This window comes from Neopsephotus bourkii, unplaced genomic scaffold (genome assembly GCF_033783945.1).
Source record: "Neopsephotus bourkii isolate Nb327-2 ecotype Australia unplaced genomic scaffold, CSIRO-AGI_Nbou_v1 NB_973, whole genome shotgun sequence".
Lineage (NCBI taxonomy): Eukaryota > Metazoa > Chordata > Aves > Psittaciformes > Psittacidae > Neopsephotus > Neopsephotus bourkii.
In genome coordinates this window covers 737901-753793 of record NW_026901467.1, presented here as the reverse complement: position 1 = coordinate 753793, position 15893 = coordinate 737901, and the positions used below count along the sequence as shown (strand labels likewise).

Genomic DNA, 15893 nt, shown 5'->3' with positions numbered 1-15893 from the left:
TTTCACTCTTCCCCCTGCTCCATATGGACTAAGGAAGAAGTCAGCTCAAGGTCACTGTATACCCTGGTAAGGCTGACTTTTTTTCTTGTACCAGTGGTGACCTGCTGTTGTTTGACTACTGAAAGGTGTATAACAGCAAGCAGGTAATAGCTGAATTGTGGTTTCACAAACCTCTGGATCAAAATTCTCCACCCTCATTGGGGATTTGGCAGCAGTGAATTTGTTCTTCAGGATTCACGGTGGGAAGTTCTGGCTAGGTCAACACAGTACTCCATCAGCTCTTCTAATGTCTAGTGCACAAGTGCAGTGACAAATACATACTGTGCAGAATGAGATGACTCACTTTGGGGAAGTGTGGGGTGGCACGGGGACCTGTCTCTCTCTCTCTTGTAGGTTAGCCAGAGACAAGAATGACCTGGAGCACCCATATCTTGGTTCATTTTGTGTGTCTGTAGTGTTCAGACCTCAGAAGGATACCCACTGTGTGTGAGGGAGGCAGGAATTTGGGTACTATGAAAAGTTTGCTCCTGGTGCCTCCCGTTTTGTGTCAGGTGGAGGTGTCTAACCAGGCTTGCCAGGGTGAAGGCAATTTTGCACTTGAATATAGGCACCTTTGCAGTGATCCTTGTGCAGATTTGATCCATCAAGGTGGATGTAGGTTGATTTCCCATTGTCCTTTGGATCGGCTTCAATAGCTGTGAGTAAGTCCACTGCCTTCAAACCCCACAGAGAGTTGCTACCCAAAGGACCTAACAAGCTGTTGGCCTAAAAAGCTATGTTAGGATGCCCACCCCTTCTTTCTCAGCATCTTGGCCCTGTAAGTGCATGGAGGTGTAGGTGGAATTGGCTGCCCTGTTGCTATCTTCTGGAGAAATAATGAAGCTGAAGAAACCAAAGAAACCTGAGGAAGTGAAGTTTATTCTAATGCAACCAGGAGTTCAGCTCATGCTTTCAGATGCCTTTGGTTTGTAGCGACTGTGGCCTGGAGAATTGAGTACATTTCTAACAGTTTGTTGTGATGGAGGATGAAAAAGAAATGAGATAAACTTCATCATTCAGCGTTTGGGTGGCATTTGAGAAATGCTAAATTAACCTTCAAAATGTCTCCAAATGTCTTGTTTAGTGAAAGAAAAAAAGGAAGTCCAAGACATTCAGTCTGGTTGATGCAGACCATGAATGAGTGCATGTAAACTAATTCCCTCAAGCATTCATTGCCTCAGCCACCAGTATTTCATCAGAAAATGAATAATTTCCACATCTATTTTGTTGAACAAAAAATACCATCTTCTGAGCCTGAAGGTGAATACAGAGCAATATCTTTAAACTAAACCTGGGTGCTGTTGAAGGGGAGGTTGTTAACCCCCATGAACGTTTATGGTATTACCTTCCTGTTCTAATTAAAAGAAATTAAAACAGTCTTAATTCTCTATTTTTGTTGATAGCAAAACTTTGCCATTGCTTTGTGGGATTCCAGTTTCAGGCCTTAAATTCTGGAATGAAAAATTAGCATAGGTTAACTGTTGTGAAGACCCTTTCCAGCCTGCCTTGCCCTTGTAACTCCTGTGTTTGCACTCCCATGCATGAGATGCTGATGCACGTCTTTGTCTTTTTGAAAGGAGGCTGTCTCTTGGGGATGGCTCAAGCACAGTTGAAGCCATGGATGGAACAGCTCTTTCCTTGCTGCCCTGGATGCTGGGATACCACTTGCTGAGGTTCTCCCAAGGGGCAGCCTGCTCCACTGCTGTCAGTGGATGTGCTGGCACTTAGTCAAGGGTAGTTGTCAAGTTTTTTCTGAAGCAGAACATCTCAATAGTCACTGCGGACCGTGTTCCCCATGGGAATCTGCTGAATATACTGGCTTCAGGAAGGATTAATGCACACTAATCCTCCATTCAGGAGAAAAAGATTCAAGAGCTTGCCAAGCACCAACGAGCCAGTTTAGTCCTTCCCTCCCTCACCCACTGCTGCTGCTTCTTCTTTTTTTTTCTATATATTTTCTTTTTTTTTTCTTTCTTTTTTAATAAATCTTTCTCAAAATTACAAAAGCAGATCCAAGCAATCACGGTGACTCAGCTGTAGAGCTATAAGCAGTCCACATTGCAGATTAAATTTGCAATTGGTAATATCATTGTGCTGTGCTGTGAAAATGAAAAATGACTCTCTTCCTACTTGCTCCTTACAAAGTACCAAGATTTGCATCAAACCAGAATGGCTGCTAGAATAGGAAAGGGGCGAACTGACACACTCAGAAGGGTTAGAGACCATCTCCCCTGGTGTCCTGTTTTACCAGGACAGTAATCTTGGCTGAGTTTATCAGCAAAGGAAAAAGGAAACATGCCAAAGCAATATACGACAGGGCATTCATTCACAGCTGTATGTTGCAGGAAATGGAATTTCCTTCTGATCCCACCTGTGATATTTTTCTACCTGCAAATTGTGCAATTGTGCTGTTTCTAATCTGAAACCCATCCAGAACTAAAGTAATAGCAGATGCTGCTCCTTTCAGTCAAGCATTGAAGAGTTCATAAAGATTTTAAGTGATTGTTAGAGTGGAGAAATGAATTCCAAATATTGATATGCTAATTATAATATTGCATTTACAGTGGTTGCTTACAAGTTGACTGCCCTTCTGATTGAATCCAACGCTTTCTCTTCTTTGGTTATGGGACAAAATAGATAGGAGTGTCCAGTCCATTCTATACCTCTGCTTTTAAATATCTTATTCTTGTCCTCTGGGCAACTGTTCCAGCAGTGCATAAATGTTACCACAACATTGTCCAGATGCTGGCCTTTTCCCAGAAAAACAAAGCAGTGTTTGTGTGTTCATTTTGAACACAAAGGAAGAATTTCCATTGAGAGCTGTAGGGCAATGAGATCCCCTTCGTAGCTCTGCAACTTTCTTCCTGCTACCCAGCTGTGGTCTTGTTCACCCCTTCTTTTAGCATGTTCTGTTTTCTCTGTGTCCTGCAGGGGTGAGGCTAGGAATCTGCTTTACCCAGAGTGAATAACCCATTTGCTTGTTTCTCTGTGCCACTTCAGCGTGTCCTAGAAGATACCTGGGTGTTTTACTCTTTTTTTCTTGATTCAATATCAAATCAATGTTAGAGTTTGTTTCTACCCAAAACCAAGGATGCAAAAACCAGGTTGGAAGTTGGCCAACCATTTTACCTTTGGTTTTTACATTACCCATGCTTTTCAAGGGTTTTAAACTGAAGGAGTGTTGAATCGTGTTTATAAACCAGGAACTTCTCAACTTTCATTAGTAGACATCAGAAATGAAGAATCCTGTATTTTTCATGGCAATTCCTTCCACCAGTTAAAAGTTTTCACTGTTAAAATGTGATCCTAATGTCTGACTTGTAGGCTTTAGTTCTGTACCACTGATGTGTAATGCCTTGCTCCATTAAACTTAATTTTTTGGCACTGTTCTTTTTCTCCCCATGAAAGTTCTTAGGTGCTGTTACTGGTAATCTTGTTCTAAGCAAAAGAGATTTATCTTGACGTTTCTTACTAGAGGAGGTTTCCTTCCATCCTTAGATTCATTTAAGGCTCTTTTCTGGCAACCTATACAAGTTTTGTAGAAGGTTTTTGAGCAAGATGTGATTTCCACATCTGCCCTTCCCATTGTGTGTGAAACGGCCCCTTGTTTCTTTTCCCTGATCACCTTTGATCCCCTGAACACACTGGGTGCTAGTGTTGTGTTGTCCATTCATTATTCTCTCCAGCTCCTCTTTATTCTCAGGCTTCCCAGCCACAGCACCCCTTTCTCTAGAGAGAATGGCTATTTGTTTTCTCCTTGATGTATTGCTTGGTGTTTGACTATACTAATGCACCTTTTCTTTAGGACTAATTTACTGAGTGTCTTTGTCCTGCTTTTGTGACCACTGAACCCTCATCTATGTTTATCTGCATAGTTTAGCAGAAGTTATTTCCTTTATATTTCCATAGCAGGGGTAAGTGTACTGAGACAGATCAACGATATTTCTCCACACTCTTTTTGGTGTGCCTACAGGCTTCAGACTGCATAACCCTTGGTAGCAAAGTGACTGCAAAAGCCCTGGTGAAGGGGCCTTCAGTGGAAGGTGATTCCTCAAAGCCCTCTTTGTCTCCTCTGTCCTGGCAGAGGACAAAAGCCTGTGCCTCACAGGCAGTTGTGGGGACTTACCCCACATTTCCTCACATCCATTGTCTACATAGCAATTGGAACTGGAGAATTAGACGGAAAGAGGATCCCTGCTATCAGTAGGATATTGTGTTCTATAAGGGATTTATGGTGCTACATTAGGATGATGGGAGAAAACCTTAAATGTGGGGGTTTGATATGCTACAATGTTGTGCTGCTGTTCTGATGGTAGCTGTGTGCTGCAGTAAACAACCTTTCCTGAGAGTCACTCTCTACTAAAAAAGCCTCATTGTTCCACACCCCCAGCCCCCCTTTTCAGCAATCCTTTAAAAGACTTGAAAGTGCCACTTCTGTCTCTGCTTGCAGGTATGCCACCTGAAATAGAGTGAACCATAAATCGCTTTAATAGATAGCAGCAGAAGCTTCACAAATCCTTACAATTCAAACTTCAGAGTAAGCTAATGTAGTAGTTCAGAAGAGGAGGTCTGGGAAACCACAGTCATGCATTTTGTGCTGGTGGCTGGAAAGATCATGAACTGAATTCAACTACTCACATAAAGATTGCCAGTCTATAGAAGCAATGGTTATCTGTTTAAAGGGCTTCATGACTCTACTGGTGAATGTCCTGTAGCTTGATAATCATTTGTCCTTGAGTTAATTATCTGAGTCATATCAGCTTTGTGAAGCAGAGATGGAGTGGTGGGTGGTTTTAAACACCATAGAAGTATTAAAATCAGATTGCTGTATCATGAATCTTAAGAAAGAATGCCTTGGCAGAGGAAATACACTGAAGCTCACCTTTTGCTTGCGCTTCTTTGGCAAACAGTGAAGCAATTGGGCATGCTGAGTCTTTTGCCCAAAAGCCATTACTTTATTAAAAAGGCACATATCAAATTTGGTGTGACTGTGACCTAGACCTAAGGGTGGCACATATGCAGAAGTGGTGTCTAAGGATGTGTTATCATTTACCCCATAGTAACCAAGGTTTCCCCAGGGTGCAAAAGAGAAGATGACAGTGACTCCCCAAACTCTTCATGAAGACCCCTTACTTTTGAAATACTTCAGACCTGCTTGTGCAAGTCTATGACTTCGGGTCACACTCTGAAGGCAGGATAGAGGAATTTATTGACTTTAAGACTTTTTGTCTATCAGGAATTTTGAAACACGTCTTACGGAACTTAATGGGTTATCCTTTGTCTGCTCATAGAGCCTCATTCATTGCTAAATTGAATGTGGCTTTGAGCAACCTGCTCTAGTGGAAGGCATTCCTGCCCATGGCAGGTGATTTGAACTGGATGGGCTTTAAGGTCCCTTCCAACACAAACCTTTCTGTGATTCTATGATTCTATGATTCTATGTTTCTGTGCTGCTTACTCCCAGTTTGGTGTGGGAAGCAGTGAAATTCAGCAGAGTTCTGATCCTGAGTAGGGAGATGCTTATGTTATCCCTCAGGTTGTCTTTGGTTCCTATATGTGTGACTCTAAGCATACTCAGTGATCCAAGAATTGTATCACTCCTGAGCCCATAACAATTTCAAGAACATTTTTAAGGTTCATGCAATGTTCTTGGAGAATTTGTGCCCCAGAGTGTCATCAGATACACACTTTCAAGACTGCTGATATTCTATGATTTTCCTGCCTGTATTGTAATTTGAATCAACTAAAGTTCAGCTGGGTATCACTGCAATCTTTCAAGGAATAGGAATTACATGCGCTTCTAGGAAATGTGCATTATTTTTCTTTCCCCTTTGTCACCATCTAAATGATTTCTCCCATCCTATTTCTTAGGATTTTCTTAGGTAAGTCTGTCAACGTGCACTATTTTCTGTCAGCATTTTGCTTGGCCAACTTGAAAAAGTCCCTGCAACCTGTTTTTAAATGTCATTTTGATTTGAGGTGGCAGTTAAATCAATTCAGTCCTGCCTGAAATAGTAAATGTATACACGTTAAACAGGTCTTGTGTTCTCCTTGAACAGAGCCTGATCAACTCCTACTGAGGCCAGCAAGAGGGGTCTTCCTCTTTTGTAGGGCTGGGTTGATCTACTGGTAATATTTATTCATCAAGCAACAGGCCTCCTCTGATGATGTGAACTGAAGTTCATGCTGCTTTATCTAAGAAAAGAAATTAAGTTAATTAGATGCTTCCAATATATAGCAGCTTAATTTCCTTTAGGCTCTTGCAAAGTCTCCAGATGGGTAGACTACTAATCCTTTGCAATTATTCTCATAATTATAAAATTATAATTATGCCTGTTTTCTGATGATTGATCATGGTTCAGAATGGCTCACACGTGTATTCCTTGATACATGGACGTAGGCCTGATCTAATAAAAACTTCTGTATCTTCCACGGAAGCTGCTAAAGACCTGCTGAGATGCATGAATGGAGAATCTGGCTTAGAATACTAAACAGGTTTAAATGTGTAATGCTGGGTTCCCAACAGGCCCCTTCAGATGTCTTACTGAGTCCCTCTGTGGACCATATTAACAGCATGGCTCCATATGTTGTTAATTATGTATCTCAACCATGTCTTCGGGGTTTGAAAGGAGCATTTACCATAATCATATGGTGTGATACATCACAAAGATTCTTGCTTACCAAGAAATCCTCTTCAGGAAAAGTGAGGCAGAGCCACATTACCCCTTTTTACTTAGGTTAAACTCATCTGCATGAAATGTCTTTGTTTTTCTTTTTTCTTCCTTTACTTTTCCTTTTTTGCTGTTGGAGATGTTCTGATCAGAAAAAGTGAATATTGGTTTAGTACCTGGATGTATAGCCCCAGGATTTTTGGATCTGGGAAGCTGTATGAAAAGACATAGCTTAAGTGCATTCCTACGCCATGGCTGTGCTGAGCTGCCCCCCTCTTCTGTTTGATCCAGAAGATGTTCTTTGTGTGCAAGTTCTTCAAAATCAAAACTTTCTCAAAAATAACAGTTTGTTGGAGGAGTTTGTTTGACAATAAATATTTCCAGATGACACTACACCCTGTCCCATGGAAATAACCATGTTAACAGCCCCATTTTTAGAGGATGTGCAGGTAATAGTTAAGTATTCCTGAAAAAATGATGGCATTTGACTTTCCTGTATGAATTATCCTACATCTGTGGTGTTTTACAAACACCATAATTCTGAGTCTCCTTTAAATTATTATCAAAACCTTCCACCTACCTTACATCTCTACAAATTGGTAATCAGTCTGCCTAGGTGTTTAAAACCTCTATTGGAGTAATCCTTCTCTCCCAAATGAGGCCATTAAACCATGGGCTCCAAATGGGACTTGGTGATATTTTCCTACTTCATCACTTTAAACTCTTTTCTTACTCTATGGTAGCTTCATAAAGTAGCTTTTAGTATGATCAAGGGAGTCTGACTTCTCTTTAGCTTTCTGTGTAATGCATTTAAGGAACCCAAATCCTTTAAGTCAAGGACACTTTATTAATTTATGGCTACAGGAATTTTCCGCTTTGGCATTAATCTGTAGTGCCCAGGAGGTGCAGCTTTCCAGTCACACAAGGCATAAATGTGTGTCTGATGACAGGCTCTCAATCACTTCTTTGTAAAGCCATGAGCCCATGTGAAGGTAGTAGTGTGGCTACTCGTGAATGGACCCACGTTGTCTGCAAGCTGCCAGCATGGCTGTAGGCTGCTACTCCAACATGAGGTTGTTGTGTGAGACCAGACAGCATGAGCCACAGTGCCTTAGTTAGAGAGGAGAGAGGATTATACTTCAAACAGTAATCCTTGTATAATTCCACTATCATCAGTATTGCTCTCAACCTGAAAGCCTGAGCACAAGCAAAAGGGGCAGCTGCTGCCTTGTGCTCTTCTGAAACCTGTGATGTGAGTTGGTAGGGCAGGGATGGGGAGAACATGTTCATGCCTATAAGTTCACTCACTTTTCCAGCTCCATCAGCTTGAGGTAAGAAGATACTGTCTCTCCAAATGTTCCCCTTCTCATTGCACCATTGCAAGAGGCATGGTCATCAACAAGATTCAAAATGAAAGGAACCGGCTCTTGGTCCCCTGAAAAACTTGCACAGAAAGTCTTGCCTTGCCTTACATTTAGATCTCAATAAGCAGCCACAGCACAAGCTGAGAGGACTCTTTTATATCCAGAAAGCTTCTTCCTGAACAATGCAGTAAGGTCTGGGCAGGCTGATTATTGTGTCTGCTGCATTTATTCATGGTGAGAATATTCCAGGGGACAGGATTTGTTGCAGGTTTACTGTGTGTTTTAAGTAGTTCTGTCCCTCCTTTTCCTATTGACATTGTTGTATTAACAGGCAGCAGAAATACACTTTTTCGGCTTTCCATTTTACTAGTCCCAACAAGCCAAAATTTCAGGACGCTTTTTACCATGGTCTTTCTATCTCTTGCTTTGCACAGAGTGGTCTCAACAGAAGGCAACAGTGACACTAGCTCAGCCTTAGCTCTTCTCACAAACGCACCACTATGTCCATGTTGGGATCATATTAGCCCCCTGACCCTTCTGGCCTCATTGTCATCAGCAAGAAGGCATCGTCTGGCCAATGAACATACTCAAGGCTTTCTTCTGTTCAGATATTTCCAGCTGATGAGCTCCCAGTGTATAGCAGGATTTCTCATACTTGCTGCAATTGATTATTAGCACACAGCATGGTGCATTTCACCTCATTTCTGCTGTTTGAGTTTTCAAGATCATGCAATATTTTTTATGCGATGCCTCAGACTCTCTCCATTTTTTGCTGCATTTATTGAAGCTGCTTAATTTTAGCCCATTTTCATTTGGTTTGCTCAAGTTTAAATTAACAGGTAAGCTTCTAATTAGGTACCACTATAACCAACCCAGCCAGAGGAATCGGTGAAGTCTATTTGTAAAATCATGCCTGCACTTATATGGCTAACCCTCTATGCCCATATTTTACGCGTACTTAGAATAAGATGCCATCAAACATGACAAAAGATTATCCAATGAGCCATTCAGCTATAATGCTTACCTAAATTGAATGCTGTGTAAAATAAATTACAGTTTACCAAAGAATATGAGACATACTTTACCTTACACTAAAAATTGCATTTACTCCCCAAATCAATCATGTTTCCCAAGGCTGATGAATTAAATCTCTGCTCCTGTAAGCACCAGGCTTTGGGTTGGAAGGTGAAGACAGAAAGCTTCTGCAGTGGTTTATTTTTATCTGTGAAATCATTCCTCTGTTGAAAGAAGGCACTTGTGCCCATAGCGTATATACACTTTTTGATGTGCTTTCTGCAATTTCTTCCTCTTGTATTTGTTCTGTTTCCATCAAGTGTTTCTGAAGAGTACATGCAGCCATTGTGAGGGGTAAGGTGAAGTGACAGGTAGAGTGATGCCTTCTGGGTTCTTGTCTGAAACAAATCAGCACAAGCACAAGGTAGAACTTTCTGTAGGGACACAGAACTAGGCAACTTGCTGGCAAGTGTATTCCTTGTAAAGAGAGTGCCGGGAGACTATTCCTAGTTATTGCAGGTCAGAGTTACCCCAAAGCATTCATATCTTGAGAAATTCTCTTCCAAAGTCACTTTGAAAATGTTCTTTTCAGTTGAGTCATCTGTTCCTATGTTTCACATAGAGATCCGTGGTTTGAGAGGATTTTTTCCCATTTCCTGCACCTTGCAGTGTCAAGAAATATGAAATTCGAATAGTTATAAATCTTTCTGATATTCAAATCCCAGGACTTGATCTAGAAAAGCACTGGACTTACTTTCGCTTCTTCTGCTTACGTGTCCTTCTTAGAGACTGCTATCAGTAGGGGTCTGATAATTGCAATAGCCAGTACTCTAAAAACCTATTGTGCTAAGTCCGCTTCTGTAATGACATTTATGTACCTGATTCCAACTAAAACTATTCATATTTAAATGTCTAGGTAACTTGTAGAGTATGAGACTTCATGAATGAAGTCTTAGAGGTGTGTGAAGTCAAAACATCCTGCATCATATCTAAAGGTCTAATTATTTTCCCATGATAGATATATTCCAAAAAAACCCCTCCAAACCTACAAGCAACCAGACAGTGTCTTCCTTTTGTTTTGACTGATAATAATATAATAAGAATTATAACTATTATTGATTGATTGATGGCTTGGCTTCGCGAGCAAAGATTTGGGAAGGCTTTAACCATGCTTGCTATAAGCATGATGACCAAGGGCAAGTGGGATATGCAAATCTGGTTGGAAAAAATGGTGCTTAGGTAATCAGGGAGTGTCTGACCAGGACTGTCATCTCCTGAGCAATTTTGAGCTACCCATGCACTGGTCCGCCCGCATGCAAGGTTGGATCTGCACCTTCCCCTGCACCTTGTCACCTACCGTTTCGACCCTCGCCTGTCCAAACAGACAAGTGACAGTAAGCCCTTCCAGCCTGCGCAGTGGATTTTTTAGGTGAAGTGCAGCTTGTGCAGAACTGGCCCCACCCTTTACACCTGAGGTTTGACTGCCATGGCCTGGCTAGCTAGGATGGTGACAGCAAACTCCTCAGGTCGTAGGTTTTGTAAGAGTGTCCTTCTCTAATGGAAGCCCATACAAGGCCAGACGAGCTCCATCAGCCCAGGTTTGGTGATAGGAGTTTTCCTCTCCTATGAGGAAGGCCTGTCTTTGCTAACGAAGATTCAGGAAGACCTTCAACCACTCATTCTGAACAAGACTGTCATCTCCAGAGTCAATCACAAGCGACCGATGAGGCAGTAGCACAGGCAGTGTCTAGGCAGGATACTTAGAGGCGTTCAGTCATAAGCCCGCAGATGGTAGCCTCGCACCAGTGGTTCCTCAGCCATGCGCACACCCCAGGGGTCTGAACCTGCGGTTCCTCTTGTACTGAGGAGGATTACTATTGCAACAACACATCATCAGTAGGGCAAAACTAACCTGTCTCATGATGGTCTAACTATTCTATTATTATGTTATCATTATTATATTTATTATTATTATAATTTAGAGGTCTACACCTCTAAATGCTTGGTCAGCAGCATGCAGGAGGATGCAAAATGCTTTTGTTTTGCTCTTCTTCCATGGTTGCAATGTGGAATAATTCCACTGCATTATTAGAGTATACCTGCCCAACGATTCGGATGCTTAATTTTTGCTGTCTTGCATTAGTTTTTTTTCAAAGTAAAAATAAAAAAGGGACAGAAATTTCAAACGCAAAACCAAGATGAAAGAGAAAACAGTGCTAGCAACAGATGGAAATCTGGACTAAGGGAATTGAACTTTAAATTACATCAAAAAATGTCCAAGAGCAAGTTAAACAGCTTTCTCATTCAGGCTTTATTTGAAACTGTCACAAAAAGCGCACATTTTCTATTCCCTTGAATTAATGTGTAATTTTGAAAAGTATCCTAGTCCTGTGCTATTTGATGTGACTTCTCTGAAGGATGAGATTCTGATTCATTCTTCTTGGGATTCTATAATCAGACAGGACTTTATTATCGTAGAGGATTTTATGTCCCAATAGTCATACATACAAATATTTCTGGCTGCTTTGGGATGTCAGAAGTATCTCATGGATGCATCTCAAAGTGTTACAGCTGATGAAAAACACTATTCTTCATGGGCTATCATGAAAGAAAAAGCTGGGTACCCTCTTCATGTTGCATTCAGAATCTCTTTGTAGGTGTGGGTTCTTTTTGTACCAATTCTGTCACCTTCAAGCACCAGCCAACAGAAGTAGAACAAATTGCAGATGCAGAAAATGAATGAGAAACCTACTGGAGTTAGATGAAATTCCCTAAATCTTTCTCATGGGAGATGGAAAAACTCTGATTTTTTTCTGTTTCTTTACAAGAAAATTTTAGGGAGTATGAAAAGATAATAAAATGCTATCTCCTGCACAGGAAGAAAGCAGGATAGAGGATGAGAAATCATTTCTGTGTTTAAGTGTTGGGAAGGGATACAGGTGAAAGTGGTGTGAGGCCATTTATACTGAAAAATCCTCATATGAGGATGGCCATCACAGTCATGTCCAGAGGCAAAAGGGTATGAGCAACATGTAAATGGTACATAATAAGATAATGAATGACATGAGAAGACTGTTTCATTGCAAATAAATGAATAATGACTTCATTTAAGGCTAGAGTCTTACACTTACTCATGCATATGTTTAATTTAGATGACATAATTCATGTTATAACCCCAGTGAAAAATATGTAAATTTTAGTGGGATTGAGTCATGTTAAATTTGCAAATCAAAGTACTGCTCAGAAATGTTATCTCATTTCCAGGTAGTAAGGCTACAAATGTCATTAATTGTTCAAAACTTGGTTATCCATTGTATATGTGTCAGATGAAAAACTTAACAACCAAAATCTATGTCACAATGAGGCTTAAACTGGGCAGCCTACTTTTGGGAAAGTTAAAGCATACCCACGTGGAAGCGTTGTCTAGTTCTTATATACAGTCTATCCAAGGTTACTGCTGTAAAAGCTGGTTTAGATTCATGGTTTTAATTAAGCAGCCACCAAAACTGAGGCATAACAGAACTTCAAGTAATAAGTGATACCTTATTTGTTTTCTAGAGAACATAAAGCACCATGGTTTTATGTATCTCCTACTTAGGAAAAGATATCTCTGTAATCTAGGTAATTATAAATAATTTTTATTCAGTTCTTGTTTTGCAGAGAACAAACTTACTGCAAAGAATCATCATAATAAAAAAACCCACATTTAATCTGACTCCACCTAAGTAATAAACGATATTTTTGGAAACAAAGATACTTGCCATACAGCTGGTTACAGTGTATTATCATACAAGCACTTTAAGCTGCCTTGCACTATAATGAGCATTGAGGTCAGTATCACCCACCCATCCACTGAACCTGGGTGAGCACGTTTCTCCTTACACTTGAGAACAGTGGGATGGGATAATACCCCAAGGGCTGGGGGAAAGGGATGCCCAACTGCTTTGGTGCCATGCAGGGGAGCTCTGCCTGACTGCCCATGCTTTATGGACCCCTACAATGAGTTCTTAAGACTGAGCCATAAACAGATGATTTTTCTTAAATATACTTTGAGTTTAATGGTTTCACTCAGGTCTTTTTCTACCTCTGAGGTTGTATAAAGATGTGTGTAGTTCCCTGCGTAATTTAAGCAACATGGGTTATTTCCACAGGGCAAGAGTCAGGTAGGTGCTGCTGTGTGGATGGAGAGATTGGTCTGTGCTGACAAAGTGCCCCATGTAGGAGCTCCCCCCGTAAGGTCCCCAAAAGACCACTCTAATTACATAGAACGATGGTGGTGTCTTCCTGTTGTTAAGTGCCCACGTTTCCATTTTAAGCAAGGTCCCTGCTCTGCAATTAGTTGTGAGTACCCTTTATATGAGCCAGATGGTAGCATAGATGGCTTTTAATGACTCCTGAAAAATAGAGAAGACTCTGAGTAGACGGTGTGTATATATATACACGTGTATATATATATATTACAGCTTGCTTAAAAACAGAGGGCAAAGATGAACCTTCCCAACATCGGCATGCAAACCCCTCACACTGAGTTTGGCACTGGCAGCATGCAATTGATGAAGCTGCATTGGTGATCCCAAATATGTGTGCTGCTCAAGAGCAGCACAATGCAAGCTCTTGTCACTCAATGTCCATCTCTGATGCAAGTGGCTCAAGGGGGAATTCTGCTTTCCTCGGTACAGGTCCCAGTGTGGCTTTGCAGAGCATTGTCTGTGCTAGATGTATTCTGGTTTGGACAGGACCTGCATCTCCTGCCCTCCATTGCTCCTATCCCGGGAAGTTCCACCCAGCCTTTGAGTTCTTCTTTCCCTAAAGAAAACAAGGAATGGTTAGGATTAAACCAGGCAAAAATAGTTGTATGGACTGTGTTTATGTGTTCCCTCCCTTCTTAGGGGAAAGTCAGAGTGACATAAAAGGAGCATTACTCAAAAGGGGGGCAGAGGCGGTTGCTGAAGAAGCAATAGATGAGGGGGTTGATGGCACTGTTCAAGGCTGGCAGGTTCTGGATGATCACAGATGCATAGAAGCGCTCTTTGGTCTCAGGGAGTATCTTGAAGTTGTCCAGGATATCAAAAAGAAAGTAAGGGCTCCAACAGAGAACAAATGCTGCAAGACAGACAGAGAGAGGAACAGCTTGACATTGAATAGTTCAGCTATTTAGAGAGGTAATCACACACGCATAGAGAGACTTCCATAACACACAAATCCATAACACACAAGTATTTGTTCATGCAAAAAAAAAATCATCTCTCCTTATTCAGGGTCTTATTTAAGAGAATAGTTATTAGATTGTGCCTTTATTTGTCTTTATTTTTATTTTAATGCCCATAAAATATATTATGTGTGCTCCTCTAAGTGTTTAGAGTGCTCCCTCTAGACATATCAAGACACTTTTGAACACTACACAACACATAAAGGGTAAATAGGTAGCCAGTTAAAACATCATCAGTTATAGTGAAGTGCTCTTTTAATGGTCCCCTGAGTGAGCAGCCAATCTAAATGTACACACCACCAAAGTGCCTCTCCGTGACAGCACTGCTGTCACAGCCACCTATTAAAACAGAGCCTCTTAGACTTCCAGGAGCAAGGAATGACACCCTTTCACACCACATTATGGCAGACCAACGTGTCATTTGGCAGTGGTAGAAAGAAAAAGACCACAGATCTAGCTTTATTTGCAGGCATAGGGAATGAATCTGTTCCTCACAAATTTCTATGTGATCTCCTTTCATAAGGCTTTTCCCTCAAGGTTTACACAGAAAAGCTGGGACAGACAGTGCAGTCAACTAAGCTCGAAGTACCTGGTTTGCAGATGTACAGGTATCTGTGAAGTCAGACATCCAAATGGGACAGCAGGGTGACCCTGTGCTGGTTTTCTTGTCACAGTGATCAGTGGTTTTGCCTTGGCAGTTAGCTGAGCACCCACTGAATGTGCAAGGAAGAGGTAAGCCCCTCTCCTGCTCTCTAGAGTAAGCAAACTGGCAGCGCCTATGAGCAGATACCAGCAGAGTTGCAATGCACAGTGTCAGTGCATGGATCATAGCACTGACTATGCAGAGCTTGGAGTGGCTTTAAAGAAATCCATGAGTGTTAGGTGCCTAGATCTGTTTGCACACCAAGAGGTGGTGGGTGCCTAATATCACCAGTCCTTTGAAATGCTGAGCATCCAGGTCAGCTCTTAACATCCGGTGACATTTCAGCTGTATTTGTTTCTGGCCAAAGCTTTCTCTGGTTGCCATGCAGAAAAGCCCAGACACAGAGAAGTTGTTCTTGGGCTTCTGAACAGTATGAGTCAGACTGGCCTCTCCCCTGTCTCACTGAACAGTGAGCTAAGCACCTTAGCAGTAACTATTACTACAATATCATCCAATCTGAATTCTGTGTGTCCTCGGAAAGAGGAGCGATCTCTTTTTCAGTGGTAGGGGATGGCTGTCAGCCCTCAGGAATAAATAGCTTCGGTCGCCTTCCTGCCTGTTTCTGGCAGCTAATCACAAGCCCTGTGTGATGCTGCCTTTATTTATACAGATAGAATGTCATCCTCCTAATTCCATCAGAATAATGTCATCTCCCTGGGAGACGGAGGACTCCTGCACTGAGTCATCTGTTGCCCAGTCAGGAAAGGAGAGCTCATCCTTTCCATCTCAGCAGGCAACGCACCCCTCTCCTCTCCTTCCTGTCCCTTGCACCACCCCAGCACCTAACTACCATAGACAGTCTCTAAGCCTAAAAGACAACTCAGGCACCAAGTATTTTGGCAGCCTGAATGGGAAGGAGATGACCTCTTCCTTTGTTCCTTTTAGGCAATATC

General features: G+C 41.6%; 1 protein-coding gene across 1 annotated transcript in view; it reads right to left on the bottom strand.

Annotated features, from left to right (window-relative positions):
• Positions 1–13519: 13519 nt before the first annotated feature.
• NPSR1 (neuropeptide S receptor 1) overlaps positions 13520–15893 on the bottom strand; it is a 52982-nt gene continuing 50608 nt past the window's right edge. Inside the window, exons 8-9 of the mRNA XM_061359411.1 lie at positions 14011–14191; positions 13520–13894 (exon numbers count right to left, since the gene is read on the bottom strand). Coding sequence (XP_061215395.1) covers positions 13801–13894; positions 14011–14191 — 275 coding nt within the window. The 3' untranslated portion in view covers positions 13520–13800. The remainder of the gene's footprint in view (positions 13895–14010; positions 14192–15893) is intronic.